This window comes from Ranitomeya variabilis, chromosome 7 (assembly GCF_051348905.1).
Source record: "Ranitomeya variabilis isolate aRanVar5 chromosome 7, aRanVar5.hap1, whole genome shotgun sequence".
Classification (NCBI taxonomy): Eukaryota; Metazoa; Chordata; class Amphibia; order Anura; family Dendrobatidae; genus Ranitomeya; species Ranitomeya variabilis.
The window spans coordinates 180671766-180691855 of record NC_135238.1 but is presented as its reverse complement, the minus strand read 5'-3'; the positions used below and the strand labels follow the sequence as shown (position 1 = coordinate 180691855).

At 45.5% G+C, this 20090-nt stretch overlaps 1 protein-coding gene across 3 annotated transcripts in view; it reads right to left on the bottom strand.

Annotated features, from left to right (window-relative positions):
- MCM3AP (minichromosome maintenance complex component 3 associated protein) overlaps positions 1-20090 on the bottom strand; it is a 146749-nt gene that overhangs the window by 20897 nt on the left and 105762 nt on the right. For all 3 annotated transcript variants that reach the window (XM_077272422.1, XM_077272420.1, XM_077272421.1), the window contains exons 15-18: positions 5093-5221; positions 4860-5007; positions 2680-2917; positions 1643-1740 (exon numbers count right to left, since the gene is read on the bottom strand). In XM_077272422.1, coding sequence (XP_077128537.1) covers positions 1643-1740; positions 2680-2917; positions 4860-5007; positions 5093-5221 — 613 coding nt within the window. The remainder of the gene's footprint in view (positions 1-1642; positions 1741-2679; positions 2918-4859; positions 5008-5092; positions 5222-20090) is intronic.

Below are 20090 nucleotides of genomic sequence, written 5' to 3'. Positions count from 1 at the left end.
GCATCACAATAAGCCTAGAGAAAATGCCGGGCGACACTGGCGGCGTCTCACAGGCTTGTCTGGGGTTCGGCGAAGCCGCCGCTCATGTGATCGCATGTGGGCGGGCCTTGGTGACGCGCTCCCCGGCCTTGCTTGACGCCCTCTGTGTCGCTCTGCTCTCTGGAAGCCGACTTGCGCATGCGCCGCTACATGGGTCCTTTTTGTAACGGCGCTTCGGATTGGTTCCTCTAACACTTAAAACGCTGGCTCTTACTGATGATGCCATACCCCCGGAAGAAGGCACGAGGCCGAAACGCGGCGTTGGGGTGGGTGGCAGCACGGTCCCGCAGGTAATATAACTTGTTTATTGCTACTTTGAAGCATCCGACATTCTTTAGTCTTACAGCCTTTTTTTATTTGTGCCTCCTCACTACTGAAGTCACTTTGAGTCGTATACAATTGGGGTGCATTTTCTCTAGGCTTATTGTGATGCTCTCTATTTAGTGTTGCCTGCTGTTCTTTGTGGTGCCACCTCCATGGTGTGTTCCCTGTCATTTGTCCTGTGGTTTCTCTTTGTATTATTTTGTATTCAATAAAGTTGTTTTTATGCTTTACTTTTGGTTCTTTTGGTGCTTTTTTCTCATTGGTTCACATGTCCTTGGCACTGAACCCTGCTATACATACCCTGACACCCCTTCTAATATTTAGGTGTGGTGTGTATATTCTATTTTCGGATTTATATTCATCCTCACATAGTTGAAGAACTTCTGAGGGTTTTCTCTCAGTTCAATGTAAAGTGTTGAATAAACACCACGGGTCATGCGTTGGGCTGTGATGGGATGGATCCACAGCCTTCTCTTCCGCCGCTGCCGCAGGATCCGCAGGCTTTCCTCCTCCTTGTCCCGAACGATGACTGCCAACCGATTTGCCTCAAAAGTAAAATCCGCACATATGTTCGCTATGTTTGCCAGTACTTGCTCCATCGCTGCCACTTTCTCTAATAAACCCTTTCAAAGATGTGATGTAAATACACAGTATATATAGTTTTCCAGTAGTTTCCAGTAGCCAATCACATTGAGATCCTCCCCTTTTAAAAAACGGATCCGTCAAAAAACGGATCCAACGGATGCAAAAACGGATGAGACTGTTCCGACGGATCCGTTTTTTTAACGGATCAGTATAACTGATCCGTCACAAAAACGGATCCGTTGGAACCGTTTTTCCAAAATTTTTGACGGATCCGTCGATCCGTCACGATGTCGGAGGTGACTGACGACAAACGACTGAAGTGTGAAAGAGGCCTTAAAGAGGTTAAAAAATTTGGGCAAAGGCAACTAATATTTGAAAATAACAAAAATGAACATTTCTCACCCTCTAAAGAGCCGGTCACTCCAGGGCTGCCTCCACGTTACTGCAGCAATGACATTTTGTCAACAATGCGTGACCACTGCAGCCAATCATTAGCCTCAGTAGTTTTATGTAATCTACCAAGGCATGACCACTGAAGGCAATGATTTGGAGAAGGTCTGTGGCAGATGTAGAGACCTACAGTAGGCCCTGGAAACCACGCTAACCCAGTGGCACCATACTATTCTGTCAATATATGTCCGATAAGCTAAAATTGAAACGTATTGAAGCAGTTCTTTAATATTACAAATCTTACTTTGTTTGTTCCATGTAGGTCAGTCACAACATCAGGTATGGAGAAAACTTTATAATCTGATATTAGTCCACATGACACCAAATCTGAAATATGAAGTTCTGAAATAAAACAAAAGACATGAAGATATGACTGTGATAAAAAAAATGTCCTACAAGTCTCTATGTATGAACAATGAAGTAGCACACCAGTTCCACATTACTCAGAATAAGCTGTCATGTGGGTACATTACAGTTTTTTAGCTTTATGTTCGGGCTCGCTCTAATTGTCAGTTGACTCTTAGCTAGTGAGGAGAGACTAGCAGCTATGTCTCCCATATACAGCACATAAAGACATGAGAGGTCCCTGTATTCCTTTTCTTTCTGACGCACACAGACATAGTAGCAGCTGTATGGAGGACCGTATACTGCAGTATAGAGCAGCGTACAATTCTAGGTCTGGTGCAGTAATCACTTATCAATAAGCAGCAACACTGTCTGTCTGTGCCTCTCTCTTGTCAGTACTATTTTGACCAGGACAGATTTTAGCCATTTTTCAAACTGTATGATGAGTCCAGGAGAAGGAGGAGAAGTGACTCATCAGTGGAGAAAAAAAAAGCATGCTTTATTTTTTTTTTTGCAAAGGTATTTAAGAAAAAAAGAAAGTTGCCCAAAAATATTCGCACAATCCTGGTCCAGTGATCATGTCAACAGTCCGTTGCTGCCAGACTAAAGAATCGTGAACTTTCTACTACCTGTGAGACCCCCGGTGTCCCATCTGATTAGTAAACTGTTGTGGCGTTGTGTGGGGCAATGTAATGACGTTACAAAAGCCTGCTAATCCAAAAATGCGCCAGGAATGTTGCAGGAAGAAGATTTGCAGTGCTCTGGTCTGGCGGCTACAAACTACGCATGTGGCCACTATAACAGGATCCTGCAAATTTATTTGCTCAACTCTAATTACAAAAGTTTCTTAAAATTTGTCTATACTTTTGATATATGCAAAGCTTGCTGAAAGTGAGTATTCAAACTCATCAATGATTCATACTAGTCTAGACCCACCTTTTTCTATAACTGTGTCTGGATCTGTGTAAGTTGAAGGTACCAGAATTGCAAGAGCCGGGGAAGGCTTAAAAGGTTTAGCTTGAAGTAGCTGCTTCAGCTGCAGTAGGGCTGCGATCCGATATACATCTGCATCTGACTGCACTGGTAACAGGAGGACAATACCACTTGTTCCCAGAAACTGGTTTTGAATTTTAACTTGCTCCAATTCATTCTCAGTCAGAGGGCCATGTACCGCCTTCAGAAGAAAAACATATCAAGATATGCACGTAATAAAATGTAGAGCCATGAAAAATTACTTGGGAAACTATGGTTTAACATTTCTTAAAAAGGTTTTCTGGAAAATAAAAGAAAGCTAGTAATAAAGAATGAGATTATTAATAAATTCCTATATACTGTACACATAATTAGCAAATCACACTTGGATTGTCATTATAGTATGGTACATTAAATTGACTTGCTTAGGTACACTGACAGAAACCTGTCCTACAATATAAATAGGACAGGTGACTGACCACGTGCTACACTGCCTCACTTGTGTAGGAAGATGTGTTCTCAGAGGATATTTAGATGTAATACTGAAGATACCAGGGGTGCTGGGGTAAGAAGAGGCTGCTCACACTGCTGTCCACCCTGTCTATCTGATCTAATACTGGAGATACCTGGTGTACTGAGGTAAGAAGAGGCTGCTCACACTGCTGTCCACCCTGTCTATCTGATCTAATACTGGAGATACCTGGAGTACTGAGGTAAGAAGAGGCTGCTCACACTGCTGTCCACCCTGTCTATCTGATGTAATACTGAAGATACCAGGGGTGCTGGGGTAAGAAGAGGCTGCTCACACTGCTGTCCACCCTGTCTATCTGATGTAATACTGAAGATACCAGGGGTGCTGGGGTAAGAAGAGGCTGCTCACAATGCTGTCCACCCTGTCTATCTGATCTAATACTGGAGATACCTGGAGTACTGAGGTAAGAAGAGGCTGCTCACACTGCTGTCCACCCTGTCTATCTGATGTAATACTGAAGATACCAGGAGTACTGAAGTAAGAAGAGGCTGCTCACACTGCTGACCACCCTGTCTATCTGATGTAATACTGAAGATACCAGGGGTGCTGGGGTAAGAAGAGGCTGCTCACACTGCTGTCCACCCTGTCTATCTGATGTAATACTGAAGATACCAGGGGTGCTGGGGTAAGAAGAGGCTGCTCACACTGCTGACCACCCTGTCTATCTGATGTAATACTGAAGATACCAGGGGTGCTGTGGTATGAAGAGGCTGCTCACACTGCTGTCCACCCTGTCTATCTGATGTAATACTGAAGATACCAGGGGTGCTGTGGTAAGAAGAGGCTGCTCACACTGCTGTCCACCCTGTCTATCTGATGTAATACTGAAGATACCAGGGGTGCTGGGGTAAGAAGAGGCTGCTCACACTGCTGACCACCCTGTCTATCTGATGTAATACTGAAGATACCAGGGGTGCTGTGGTAGGAAGAGGCTGCTCCCACTGGTGTCCACTCTGTTTATCTGATCTAATACTGGAGATATCAGGAGTGCTGAGGTAAGAAGAAGCTGCTCACACTGCTGTCCTCCCTATTCATCTGATCTGATACTGGAGATACCAGGAGTGCTGGGGTAAGAAGAGGCTGCTCACACTGCTGTCCACCCTGTCTGTCTGATCTAATACTGGAGATCCCAGGAGGGCTGAGGTAAGAAGAGGTTGCTCACACTGTCTATTTGATCTAATACTGGAGATATCAGGGGTGCTGAAGGAAGAAGAGGCTGCTCACACTGCTGTCCACCCTGTCTGTCTGATCTAATACTGGAGATATCAGGGGTGCTGAAGGAAGAGGCTGCTAACACTGCTCTCTACCACCTTTCCATCCTATAATCAGTATTAGGGCAGAATATCCAATAAGAGCACATCCGCCTACATATAAAGGGAGGGGAAGAGCTTGGCAGATATTTTAATGTACTATAATTATTACCTCATGTCCCTAAACAACAAAGGTGGGACTTGCTAATTTAGGCTGATGTTTAGGAATTTATTCATATATTTTTCTTAATATTCATGGAGAAACCCTTTAAGTAACAATTTAATTCATTGACCTAATTAATATTTTTTTTCAATTTCCTTGGCAAACGAGTAACTTTCCAATATACATCTGATGACCTCACCTTTACACAAAAATTTACTCGAACTGGGCATCCTCCTTGAGACTCAAAGGAGCTGCACACTGCAAGTGTCTGAACTTTCTGCTTGTGTTCAACCTCAGGCCTGTCACTTGCCCAACTGAACTTGGCCTTTAACCATTTTGACAGAGCACTGAAATACAGAGAATAAACTGTATTAATATGAGTGTTCCATCAGTTGTGTTACACAGCAAATAATAGCTATTTACGGTACTTACTTTGTAGGATCACCATGATCATTAATTTCAGGGAGGGCAAGAACAACTTTCCAAAAGATGCATTGCTTCCATGCAGGAAGGTGCTTAACAATCAGAGATGGAAGTTCCAGGGGTGTCCACGCAGCTTCACTGTATGGCAAGAACAGATGCATTCGTATATCAAAAAAAAAAAGTATACAATTTAATAATTTCATAAAGAAGCTGTTTCCGCTGACTACAGAATAAGCTCTCACAGGTGAAGAATATGAAGATTTTGGGTACTCACCGTAAAACTCTCTCAGAGCCTTCATTAGAGGACACAGGAAGCCATGTGTGTATGCTGCTGCCATTAAAAAAGTTAGTTCCTCCTCAGTAGCATACACCTACCAACCGGAGCCAAACCTATAAATTAGTGTGAAAGCAATAGGAGAACAAAATGGCCAACTTCAAAATGGCCGCCATGGTCACCACCCATCTTGAAAAGTTTTCCCCCTCTCATATACTAATGTGCCACAAACAGGAAGTTGATATCCCCAACCATTCCCATTTTATTTAGGTGTATCCGTATACATGGCCTACCAAGGTGTGTCCATTTAAGTGGCCCACCATGTATATATAATTAAAGAAAATTTGTCAGCACTACCAAAAACAAAAAACAAAAACGGGTGCAATAAACCTGTAAAAGTGATGTCCAAACCTCCAAAGTAGAAAATCAGAAAAAAACAACAAAACAGGCAGCACTCCAAAAATCAAAATGAAAAACTGTGGCTTTACTGATCCATTAGCAGCATTTTTTTTTTTTTTTTACAAACACCCCCTCCCCCCTATCTTCCTGGGACTTAGGGGGGAGGATACCTGTCCTGAAGGCCCCAGCAATCATCTTCATAGCACGATGGGAAGACGATCATAAGGTGTCCCGAACACTGTTGGGCGGCTGGAGGGTACCTGGTACCGGAGGCTGTCTCCCGGGTAGGTGGGAGGTACTGGTACCGTCTTCCAGCCCTGCAGTCTGGCTCTGGGGGGAGCGTGAGCAGGAGGATGGAGGCAAGGACCAGTCCTCCTGTCCCTCTGTGGAGATGCCCTGAACACTCTTGATATGTTACGTGGATAGGGTCCAGCCGGATGGACCAGGGAGACAACCGCAGTGACACAATCCCACACTGTGCTCTCAGACTTTAGGGGGGAGATCTGAGTGACACAATTCCACTCTGTCGCCCGTAGTAGCCTAGAGGGCTGCTTCACAAGCTGTATCCGAAAGAAAAAGGGAAATCATTAACCTAAGGTAGAAACGGGGCTGAGTGCAGCGCCGTGTCTGTCACCTACTGACACTAGGCTGAGACTGATCGGCTCCGGTCGGTGGGTGTATCCTGCTGAGGAGGAGCTAACATTTTTCATTGCCTAGTGTCAGACTCCTAGTGGCAGCACACACCCATGGTTTCCTGTGTCCAACAATGAAGCGAGAGAGAAAATACTATTAATTACCTCACTTGTTCTCTGCATTTTTCACCAACAATGCTTAGAAATGCTGTATAGGGAGGAACACGTTGTGACCTCTCTACAGGAGCCATTACCTACAAGGTAACCGTTTCCAATGGCCAAAATATACCCTTTACACCCATTCTAGACAATTTTTGTAGTCAGCTATTTACAAAAAAAACTTTAATTTTATTAGTGACTTTAAACCGTTATAAGAAATGTAATTAAAGGCGCAGTGCACACTATCCAGAGTTGTAGCACGGAGACATTTAGCATCTGCTTAACTCAAAACTTTGCTCCCCTGACATGTTTGGCCTGATCTAACAATCTCAAGGCGCTAGGGGCAGAGACACTGATTGCTACAGCTAGGATTGTATTACTTCATTCCCAACATCACCGAGAGGCAAGCACATCGCTGTCCCACCATATACCTTTGTTTTTGACAAGCTTCCTCTAAGCCAACTTGTGGGTCGCACTGTCACCAGCTATGTCAGAGCCCTGACTTGCCTTCTCTCCATGAGACTTGTTTGCACTTACAGTGTGATAGAAATATATATATCATGTAGATCTCACTTGCATGTATACTCCTCTATAATCATAAATACTCATATACTCACAGCTAATATATACATTATAATCAATGGTTTAAAATGGCTGACAAACTGATATAAGCCAGACAGATTGTATGGGGTTTTTCCATCTTAAAAACAGGAACTCGGGTCAGATGTCTGAAATAATGCCTAGAATATAGCTGAATCTTGCTGAAACGGCAGACCAACAGTGTCAGATGTCTCAACTCTGTCCTACATACAGAACTCAAGTTTAGTTGCTTAATCAGCAGTCATATGAGCATTAATCACAATATTCCATATATGTTTAGATAACCAATGACAGAGGAGCTAGACAATATGGTAATTAACTAACCACCCCTGACAACCCCTAACCACTCCTTTCTATGTGAAAATATAAAACACAGAGGGATAAATTTATCCAACCCTAATATTTCCTTAACATTAATGGCGCCCAACAGCGGGGCATGGATGAAACGCACACGTGGACCCACTACTGACCGGAAAGAAGGAGGTTGTAGCCGTGGCCTTGGCACAGGGGCAGGAGACTGCGCAGCTCCATAAGTACGGTAAGAAAATGTTATCATCTTACCTGAAAGTCCCCTGTGCCCGGTCCTTGTCTATGCCTCTTGCCGGTCAGGTGTGTGGTCACCAATTCCCAGGTAGTGCAAAAAATCCGTAGCCACGAATCCAAGCCCTGGGAGGTGTCTGCTGTGTGCCGTGTATATGTTCTGTGTTTGTGTAAGATCTGGGAGAAGGAAGGAAAAGTGACTTTTGCTTGTGGTGGCTGAGTAACGGACAGCAGGAGGTCAAATCGCTGAATAAGCTATCACAGATTCCCGTGCATAGGAGGAACAGGTAGAGTTCCGGGGCAGGTAGTCCCATGTTCCAGGCACGGGTAGTGATAACTTTGAGGGCTGCCACAGATTCCCGTAGCCGGCGGCCAGTCAGGACGACCGGAGCGGAGGGTGGTAGAGTCCGGCATATGCGTGCCAGTGCGATTGATAGTTGTCTGTTCCCAGCGCAACCTGCACGTGTCACAGACTTTAAAAGGGCGTCTCTCGGATTGTCTATCTGTTTCTGTCTGTCAAGTGTTGCTTCTTTAAGAAGCATGAAATAGTGAAAAGAAAGTTTTGGTTTTCTTTTTTTTGTTGTTCTCTTTCTCTCTTGAACTTCCTCTTTTTTCTGCTGTAGCAGATATATGCATTGTAAATCACACTGTCACATCTGTTTTTCTTTTTCAGCTGCAATGCTGGCTATGTGTAGCTTTTTGTGAAGAAGTTAAGTTAAATTGTATCTATCATTTTTGATGTGACATACATGTTTTCAGATATGTGATTTTAGTGACATTTGATATTATTGCAATAGCATACGGAATAAAAAGAGGAAGTGTGTCTCTGACTGCATTTGAGCGCAGAGATTCTAAAAAAAAAAAAAAAAAAAAAGAGAAAAGCCGTTTTCATTTTTAATTTTTTTTACTCTCTTAAAGGGTCTTTTTCTTTTTGCGGCATTTTAAAATTTTTAATTAAGTTTTCCTCAATCTTCAATCTCTTTACCTTTTTATTTTTTATTTATTTATTTTTGAAAAAAGTTTTTTTTTTTTTTTTTTTTCTCTTGTATCAAAGTTTTGAGTTTTTGGTTGTGAACTAAGTTTTTGACGGTTTTTCTTATCGTTTTGGGTTTTTCTTAGAGTTTTATATACTCATTTTTAGAAGTTTTTTTTTAGTACCTTTTTTTCATTTTTGTGTGTTTTTCATTTTTTGCTTTTGCCATGGGGAATAAAGTGGCCGAGCAACAGGAAAGTCTTTTTATTTCCCAATGAGAAAACAGCTCCTAGATAGTGGCAGAACACGAAGGTGTTAAGTATGTGAAGATTTTTGGAAGGTATAAAGTACGTGAAATTCATTAGAATGGCAGATTTCAAGCTGCGGAATGGCATGACGTAGAAGGGAAAAATAAGGGAAGTTAGCTGATGTTAGATTGCTGAATACTAATACATGGTATGAAGTGGCAGCAGAGCTTACATCGTTTAGGTGGTACAGAAAGTTATGTGAGCAAACCAGGAAGTGATTTTTGTGGGTATGAGACGGGAGAATCTGCGCAGTAGGTAGTTATTTTTGCACAGTATGTGGTGCGCCCCGTCTCTCCCTACAGGGAGAAGGCATAATTGCTCCTCTCTATTATTCTTGTTCTCATCTATCCTCTTTTTTTCTCTATCAGTCTTTTCTCTCCGCATTCTCTCTCTCCTTTCCTCTCCTCTTCCTCCACATTTTTTTCTCTTCTCTCTCTTCCCCTCTCTATCTCTCTCCTCCATACCCTCCATCTTCTCCTCCCTCCTTCTCCACTCCCCCACCACACCTTTCTCCTCCTTTTCTTTCTCCACACCCATCTCTCCTCCCTCTTTCTCCACACCCCTCTCTCTCTCTCTCCTCTTTCTCCACTCCCCCACCACACCTTTCTCCTCCTTTTCCTTCTCCACACCCATCTCTCCTCCCTCTTCTCACCCTCTTTCTCCCCTCCTTCTCTCTCCTCTCTTCTCCTCCCTCTCTCTCCACATTCTCTCTCCCCTCCTACTATTCCTTTGTCTCACTCCTCAACCCCTCCCTCTTATTCTTCCTCTTTTTTTCCTCCTTGTTGCCGGCTGGGCCAACGCCCAATTCAACTAATATGTTGCTTACAGCACAAGGTTTCCCTATATGCCCCTGGCACAAACCAGACATTGCCATTTGTGATATCGGGGAAAGAAAGTGAAAATCCCCCTACACACAATGCAGTGGGCAGCCCCCAGACATATCAGGCAGCAGACAGCTCAGCCCTGGGTGCAGAGGGGGGAGGAATGATATCAGAACGAGCTCACTGACAGATCCTCCGTTACCTCATTTCACAGTCAACAATATTGTAACCCTTAAGGTTTTACATGAACTTTGATATCACCATGTATTGATAATGTACAACTTCAGCACCGGTCAGAGCTGCCTACATTCACACCAACATGAAACTATAAGCCTAATCCATCACAGCTTCAGCAAGGGGGAGACATCCTCACATAAAAAGAAACTTCTAAGTCCAAAATCAGCCAGTGTATGACCCCAGTACAAGCCATCACAACTATTCCTCTGATGAAGATGAAGAGGGAACATCATACATGCTGTCCAGCACTAGGAAAAGAAACCCACAGGCACCAAGAATGCAAGGGCAGATAGAGGCACCACCATTACACTATGTGCACTGCACTTCAAGTCAGGTGACAATCTTCCAGACCCAGGGATGCATCCCATGCCATTTTACCGAAGAAAGTAGCAGAAGCAGCAAACATATGCAGCCAGCTGGAATGATCTCTGGGCCATGAATGAAAATAAAAGCAGGTGATGCACTCTGGCCAATCATGAAGGAACAATTCAAACTTCCAGCAGAATCAGACGTACACGCTTGGGAGTCAGGGCCACGGCTAATTGAACAGCTCAGAGAGTGAGCCATGACATGAGCCAAGAAAAGACAGAGTCTGTAAAGAAGTTTCATGGCAGAGTAATGCAAGTATTCCGAGACTTGGGCTTCAACATTCATGACCAGATACACAGGCCTTTGGGCATGGACTGAGACAGCCAATCAGGAAACCACTGATAGTGGCTAGGCCTAGGAACAGGTCAATAGCAGTGGACTGACCCAGAAAAAATGTTTTATGTGCGCCTAGGAGACTGTTTATTGCCGATTGTCACCAAAACTGCCACCATTATAGCACCACAAAGAGCGCAAAGAAGGAAACGGGTGCCGTGCTGCTGAGAACGCCGGAAGGGAAGCCAGAGGTGAAGACGCTGCAAAGTGCCGATCAACACACCGGAAGAACCGCTGCAGACTCCAGAGAGGAGACAGCGACCTCAATAAGGTTAGCAAAGGGGAGAAGCTATGTTGGAGCAGGGGGAAGAAGTGATGGCAGATGCAGCCACAGCCCCTGTAATGCCCCAAGACCTTGGGTTGGATGCAGCCGCCGGTCTCATGGCACCCCCGGGCCTCGCCACGAATGCACCTGCAGGCCCCGTCTTACCACCGCAGCTTCAATCAGCAGGCCGGACCCCGCTGCCGCTGCAGTACCCATCATGCTGTTGTCCACAGTAGCCAAAGGGATTGAGTCCCAACCAGGGGTGCAGAAGACAGCCCCTCTCATGGTGACCACTGACCTGGAAGCGCAACCACCCTACAAAGACAGAAAAAGTGTCAAGTGTTACATCTGTGGCAAGTTTGGCCATTACCAGAACCAGTACAAAGCACCCACGCCCCCGAAGAGACTGGACCCATGCAACCCAAGAGTTGGTCCAGAGAAACAGGTCAAGGAAGAAGTGCAGAAAGCAGTGAAGTACCCCGTCCATAGGACAGAGGCAAGCAAGCCAGGTCCTCAAGACACTACACTCATGACATGTAAAACTTCATCTGCAAGACCAATACCTCAAATTACCCTTAAAATGGATGGCGTTGTCAGATCCAACGTGGTGCAGCCAGAAGTGTGATGACACCTGTGGAACTCGCTGATCCCACCTGCCTATCAGAATCCTCTGTGTCTCGCATGAGCATTGATGGTCAAGTCAGACATTCTCAGCTTACAAAGCCACTGAGCGTGTGCACTCAGCCAGGACACTCTATCCTGTCCCAGTTTGTGGTGTAAAGGACCTGCCACTCAACCTGCTGGGAGCGAACCTACTGCAGAAGCTGAAGGCAACCACAGTGTTCCAGGAAGATGGGACAGTGACACTTACTTCATCCCTGACCCAAGAAGAGTCATGCTGGCGGCCCTACAAGAACATTAAACAATCGATGAGGCCTACCCAAGGAGGTACTGGATGTAGTACCAGAAAGTCTATGGTCTAAGGGACCCCAGCACGTGAGAAAACCTCAAGTTGCCCCAGTACGGGTGTCACTCAAGACAGATACCCCGTACCCTCGTAAGGCCCAGGCCAGGCCTAGAGTCAAGCTGCCTCTTACCAACTGAAGGTCTACCTGGAAATAGGAATCATTGTTCCTCGCACATCGCCTTGCAATACCCCGCTTTTCCCCGTCAAGAAAAAGACTGTAAAAAGAGAGCCAGCCAAGTTCAGAATGGTACATGACCTGAGAGCTGTGAATGATGTCACGGTGTTTGAAACTCCAATTGTTCTGAATTCGCACACTCTGCTCTCAAATGTGCCTGCCACAGCAAAAGTGTTCACAGTGACCGACCTGGCTAATGTTTTCTTCAGTGTTCCCCTTCACCCGGATGACCAGTTCCTGTTTGCCTTAATGCACCAGGGGGGACACCACACATGGACAGTGATGCCACAGTGGGCCCAGAACAGCCCTTCACAGTTCACCAAAGCAATGTCCACAGTCCTCACCAACTGGGTCGCAGAACATGCAGAAGTAACCCTGCTACACTACATGGACAATCTACTCCTTTGTGCAATTGACTCTGACACGTGTAAAGCCCATTCCTTGCATCTCCTACTCTACCTGGCGGAGCAGCACTGCAAGATCTCAAAGAACAAAGTCCAGTGGTGTCTGAAGCAAGTTACGTTCCAGAGACACTGTATTGCTCACCAGACGAAACACCTGACAGATGACCGGAAGACCACAGTGGAGAAGATGGTCCCTCCGACAACTCCAAAGGTGCTACAGGCCTTCCTTGGTCTAGTTTCGTATTGCAGAGCCTGGATCCCTGATGCTTCCGTCCTAATGCAGCCTCTGTGTGAATACGTCAGCGTGACCCTGTTCCTCCAGACAGATGTGGCCTTCAGTTCGTTCAAGAAGTTAAAAGGCTCTGTAGTCTCAGCACCAGCACTAGGCCTATCTGACTACGAGAAGCCATTCCGTCTCTACTTGATGAGAAGAGAAGGCCTTGCTACTGGAGTCCTGACGCAGCTTCAGGGGGGAAAGCAGAGACTTTCGGACTACTTTTCAGCTTGCCTGGATCCAGTTGCAAGGGAAGCCTCTTCCTCCCGCATGAGAGCAGCAGTTGCAGCACACGCCCTCCTGGACAGGACTACTGACATCAGTGGAAAAACCATTGGAAATCCTGGCTCTGCACGACATCTCAGCAATCCTCAACCAAACCCAGCTAAAACATCTCTCCACCACCAGGCATCTTCGCCTCCAGTGCTCTCTACTCCTGCCCAACAATGTCACCATCTCCAGATGCACAGTCCTCAACCCGTCCACTCTACTCCCACTCCCAAGGGGGGATACAGATATGGACCTTCAGATAAAAAGTCTGCTTCAGCATCATGCAACAGGAAACAGCAGGACTACCCAAGGTGGCAGAAGAGCCACTGACCAACCCAGAGTTGATCCTCTATGTGGATGGCTCCAGATTCACAGATGATGAAGGAAGATTCCACACGGGATGTGCAGTGACCAGCAATCAAGAGATCCTGTGGTCCAGAAGTCTGCCGCCCAGTCTGTCAGCCCAGGAAGCAGAACTGATAGCGCTGATGAAGGCCTACCAGATGGCAGAAGACAAGACTGAGAAAATGTATACCGACTCAAGGTACTTGCATGGCATAGCACACGACTTCGGACCCATCTGGGCTGCAAGGGACTTCATCACAGCAAGCGGAACAACCGTGAAGCATCATGGAGCCATTAAGGACCTGCTGAACACCCTTCAACTTCCAAAAGTGGTGACAATACTAAAAGTCATAGCGCATGGAAAACTGAACACAGTAGGGGCACGAGGCAACAACATGGCGGATATGGCAGCCAAAGAAGCAGTCAAGGGAAGACAATATGGAAAAGTGGAAGAGGTCGCAGAGCCAGACGGCTACTGCATGACGACTGAAGACAAGAAACCTGACCAAATGACGTCCTGTGATCTGCTCAAAAAGCTGCAAGAGCAAGCCCCAAAGGACAAGAAGGAATGCTGGATGCAGAAAAGAGCAGCACATGAAGAAGGAAGGGTATACTAAATGGACTACAAACCCGGTTTACCCCGAAGCATGTACCCTATGGTGGTCCAGTGGGCACATGGGCCCACACACAGATTAAAGACACAGATGAATGTTCCGATTGGTGCTTACTGGTTCGCTCCAGAAATCTCCACCCTAACAGCCAAGTTCATAAACAGCTGTCTGACCTGTGGCAAATGCAACCCTGGAAGAATGAAGAAAGTTCCCACACATCGTCTTGCCAGACCACTGTACCCCCTTCCAGAGGATCCAGATAGACCACATCCAAATTCCGCCAAGTGAAGGATTCGAATATGCCCTTGTGGTCGTGGACATGTTCTCAGGATGACAGCCAGAAGCTTTCCCAGTGAGGAAGCAGTCAGCAAAGACTACTGCAAAGAAGCTACTCTCAGAGACGAGATATGCAGCTATGGGGTCCCAGAAGTGATAGAGTGACCAGGGACCCGCATTCACAGCAAATCTCACACGAGAGATCTAGTCAGCAGTAGGGTCAGACTTAGGCCTACACACTCCCAATCACACTACTTAATGTAAGGCATACTTCCAGAGGCCCAGCAAAGCTGTTACTATATGAAATTTTGTTTGTGTCTAGTCCCAGGTTAGGGGTATCTTTTCCCTCAGCAGCTGACTATGTAATATGATACTTTTGTCTGCTTATGTAATTGAACTCACCAAGAAACTTGCTAACATCCATTCTCGAGTTTTTTTCTTCATTGCCAGATCCAGATTCGGTGTCCGGTATGCACTCCTAGAAGCCAGGAGACTGGGAGTTGGTGGAAAAAAGTTTGTAAGGAGAACACCACTCGATCCCAGATTTGATGGTCCTGTTCAAGTGCTGCTGATGACACCAAACTCTGCGAAACTGGAGGGAAGACCCGCTTGGATCCACTCATCGCATGGCAAGAAAGCTCCCCTACCAGAAGATGATACCCAAGCCAGAATGATGTTGTGGATGCCCTGCCTGACCGAATAGATGACCTACCTGATAAAGACTACACATCGCTCACTACACATGCTATTGACTAAGAGACTGATTGCAACGAACGCCCTTTAGGGACAGATCTCCTGACCGCCCATTTGCGAAAAGTCTGTACGGAGTGGGGCACAGGCGTTAGGCTTGTGTCAGTTCGCCGACAGCACAAAAGAGTTGCAGCGCTTTGGGACAGGAGGCTAGGATTAGGGCAAGTGATATCTAAGGGGGGCTTGTGATAGAAATATATATATCATGTAGATCTCACTTGCATGTATACTCCTCTATAATCATAAATACTCATATACTCACAGCTAATATATACATTATAATCAATGGTTTAAAATGGCTGACAAACTGATATAAGCCAGACAGATTGTATGGGGTTTTTCCATCTTAAAAACAGGAACTCGGGTCAGATGTCTGAAATAATGCCTAGAATATAGCTGAATCTTGCTGAAACGGCAGACCAACAGTGTCAGATGTCTCAACTCTGTCCTACATACAGAACTCAAGTTTAGTTGCTTAATCAGCTTAATCAGCAGTCATATGAGCATTAATCACAATATTCCATATATGTTTAGATAACCAATGACAGAGGAGCTAGACAATATGGTAATTAACTAACCACCCCTGACAACCCCTAACCACTCCTTTCTATGTGAAAATATAAAACTATGTATGTACAATAAAGTACCAGTATTGATGGAATGTTGTTTTGTCACAGTTGTGTACAGTCCATTCTTGATGAGCGCTCAAAATACTCAGTCTAATTGGGAGCGGCCGCAGCACACACAGAGGGATAAATTTATCCAACCCTAATATTTCCTTAACAACAGGACTAATGGGATCTCATTTCATGCTGGCACGGTATTTTGCATCATACAGATTATATCATGCAGGATTATATTATATCAAGACAAAAAGTCCCACTTCAGTGAGTTAAGACAAGCCCCCGGAAGAAGCTGGGCGAAACACGCGCGTCGGGGCGCAAGGTTTTCTATATCCCACCAGCGGCACTAACTGGATCCCTACGAAAACCTGGTAAATTATACCCCTTAACTCTTTAGATACTTTTGTGATTATTAAGCTATGTTATCTCTGATGGATTGTATCCTTATAAATATTATATTAGGATGAGACACTGATATACACTATATAACGGATTTTCTTTGAAATGTTTATTATGGTGGCTTCATATCCTAATCTCCATAGAAAAAATATTTAATAAATTAGAACTGATAGCATGTGTTCAACTATTTAGTATTTTATGATAAATCTCATTTTGTGACATATAAATCTGAATAATAGATTAACAGCGCCATCTAGCGTCTGTTATAAGTATTACATTCTATAGCTGCACTTTATAAGCACAAGGCACTTTCCTTGCTTCATTTAATCGTGAAATGGATTTCAGATGGATTAGTGATGAAAATTGACATATCTGTATAGATGCTATTTAAATTGGGGGATGGATAGTATATAGATTAACCTCAGTTTTTCCAGTACCTATTTTCTTAATTTTAAAAATATTACTGTTTTTGTATGAATTAATAAAAAAATTTGTTTTCATAAGATAATTTTCTGTGTTGTCACTTCTATTGTATGTTTTATTTTGTCCCCAATAGATGATATCTTAAGGGGTTTATAAAAAAAAAAAAAAAAAGTACCGTATATACTCGAGTATAAGCCGAGATTTTCAGCCCAAATTTTTGGGCTGAAAGTGCCCCTCTCGGCTTATACTCGAGTCATGATCGGTGGTGGGGTCGGCGGGTGAGCACTGTCATATACTCACCTAGTCCCGGCGATCCTGGCGCCCCCCCTGCCTGTCACACTGTCTTCGGTGCCGCAGCCTCTTCCCCTGAGCGGTCACGTGGGACCGCTCATTAGAGAAATGAATAGGCTGCTCCACCTCCCATAGGGGCGGAGCCGCCTATTCATTTCTCTAATGAAGCGGTGCCGGTGACCGCTGACAGAGGAAGAGGCTGCGGCACCGAAGACCAGCTGTCCGGGGGAAGGAGCGGGACGCCGGGAGCAGGTAAGTATGACATATTCACCTGTCCTCGTTCCACACGCCGGGCGTCGCGCCATCTTCCCGGCGTCTCTCTGCACTGACTGTTCAGGCAGAGGGCGCGATGACGCATATAGTGTGCGCACCGCCCTCTGCCTGATCAGTCAGTGCAGAGAGACGCCGGGAAGATGGCGCCAAGGAGCTGCAAGCAAGACAGGTGAGTATGTGTTTTTTTTTTTTTTTTTATTGCAGCAGCAGCAGCAGCTATGGGGCAATAATGGACGGTGCAGAGCACTATATGGCACAGCTATGGGGCAATGGTTCAGAGCACTATATGGCACAGCTATGGGGCAATGGTTCAGAGCACTATATGGCACAGCTATGGGGCAATGGTGCAGAGCACTATATGGCACAGCTATGGGGCAATAATGAACGGTGCAGAGCACTATACGGCACAGCTATGGGGCAATGGTGCAGAGCACTATATGGCACAGCTATGGGGCAATGGTGCAGAGCACTATATGGCACAGCTATGGGGCAACGGTGCAGAGCACTATATGGCACAGCTATGGGGCAATGGTGCAGAGCACTATATGGCAGAGCTATGGGGCAACGGTGCAGAGCACTATATGGCACAGCTATGGGGCAATAGTGCAGAGCACTATATGGCACAGCTATGGGGCAATAATGGACGGTGCAGAGCACTATATGGCACAGCTATGGGGCAATAATGGACGGTGCAGAGCACTATATGGCACAGCTATGGGGCAACGGTGCAGAGCACTATATGGCACAGCTATGGGGCAATAATGGATGGTGCAGAGCACTATATGGCACAGCTATGGGGCAATGGTGCAGAGCACTATATGGCACAGCTATGGGGCAATGGTGCAGAGCACTATATGGCACAGCTATGGGGCAATGGTGCAGAGCACTATATGGCACAGCTATGGGGCAACGGTGCAGAGCACTATATGGCACAGCTATGGGGCAATGGTGCAGAGCACTATATGGCACAGCTATGGGGCAACGGTGCAGAGCACTATATGGCACAGCTATGGGGCAACGGTGCAGAGCACTATATGGCACAGCTATGGGGCAACGGTGCAGAGCACTATATGGCACAGCTATGGGGCAATAATGGACGGTGCAGAGCACTATATGGCACAGCTATGGGGCAACGGTGCAGAGCACTATATGGCACAGCTATGGGGCAATGGCGCAGAGCATTATATATATGGCACAGCTATGGGGCAACGGTGCAGAGCATTATATATATGGCACAGCTATGGGGCAACGGTGCAGAGCATTGTATATATGGCACAGCTTTATGTGGAGTATCTATGGGGCAATGGTGCAGAGCATTGTATATATGGCACAGCTTTATGTGGAGCATCTATGGGGCCATAATGAATGGTATGGAGTATCTATTTTTAATTTTGAAATTCACCGGTACCTGCTGCATTTTCCACCCTAGGCTTATACTCGAGTCAATAAGTTTTCCCAGTTTTTTGTGGCAAAATTAGGGGGGTCGGCTTATACTCGGGTCGGCTTATACTCGAGTATATACGGTAGCTTAAGGATTATATTATGTACTATGAGTAGTGTTGAGCATTCCGATACTGCAAATATCGGGTATCGGCCGATATTCGCTGTATCGGAATTCCGATACCGAGTGCCGATATTTTTGCGATACCGGAATCAGAAGTTCCTATAGTGCAATTATGCACTATAATGCAGTGTGGGCGGTGCGTGGGCGGAGACTGCGTGTCTTTGTGCGAGCGGGGTCTGTGCGGGCCTGCCGGGGGGGTCTGTGCGGCCTGCCGGGGGGGGGGGGGGGTCTGTGCAGCCCGCCGGGGGTCTATGCGGCCTCTTGGGGGTCTGTGCGCCCTGCCGGGGGTCTTTGTGTCTGTGCAGGCATCGTCCGATGAGACTACAAGTCCCATCGGACGATGCCTGCTACAATGGCAGTGATTGACACATCAGCCAATGATGGTACAGTAGTAGTCCCATCATCCGGCTTATGTGTTGAACTACATACTACATACATACTACATACTTGCTACATGCTACATACTACATACATACTACATGCATGCTACATACATGCTACATACATACATACATACTACATACATGCTACATACATACATACTACATACACACTACATACATACTACATACATACAGTTGTGGCCAAAAGTATTGACACCCCTGCAATTCTGTCAGATAATACTCAGTTTCTCTTCCTGAAAATGACTGCAAACACAAATTCTTTGTTATTATTATCTTCATTTAATTTGTCTTAAATGAAAAACACAAAAAGAATGGTCCTAAAGCCAAATTGGATATAATTCCACACCAAACATAAAAAAGGGGGTGGACAAAAGTATTGGCACTGTTCGAAAAATCATGTGATGCTTCTCTAATTTGTGTAATTAACAGCACCTGTAACTTACCTGTGGCACCTAACAGGTGTTGGCAATAACTAAATCACACTTGCAGCCAGTTGACATGGATTAAAGTTGACTCAACCTCTGTCCTGTGTCCTTGTGTGTACCACATTGAGCATGGAGAAAAGAAAGAAGACCAAAGAACTGTCTGAGGACTTGAGAAACCAAATTGTGAGGAAGCATGAGCAATCTCAAGGCTACAAGTCCATCTCCAAAGACCTGAATGTTCCTGTGTGTACCGTGCGCAGTGTCATCAAGAAGTTTAAAGCCCATGGCACTGTGGCTAACCTCCCTAGATGTGGACGGAAAAGAAAAATTGACAAGAGATTACAATGCAAGTTTGTGTGGATGTTGGATAAAGAACCTCGACTAACATCCAAACAAGTTCAAGCTGCCCTGCAGTCCGAGGGTACAACAGTGTCAACCCGTACTATCCGTCGGTGTCTGAATGAAAAGGGACTGTATGGTAGGAGACCCAGGAAGACCCCACTTCTTACCCGAGACATAAAAAAGCCAGGCTGGAGTTTGCCAAAACTTACCTGAAAAAGCCTAAAATGTTTTGGAAGAATGTTCTCTGGTCAGATGAGACAAAAGTAGAGCTTTTTGGGCAA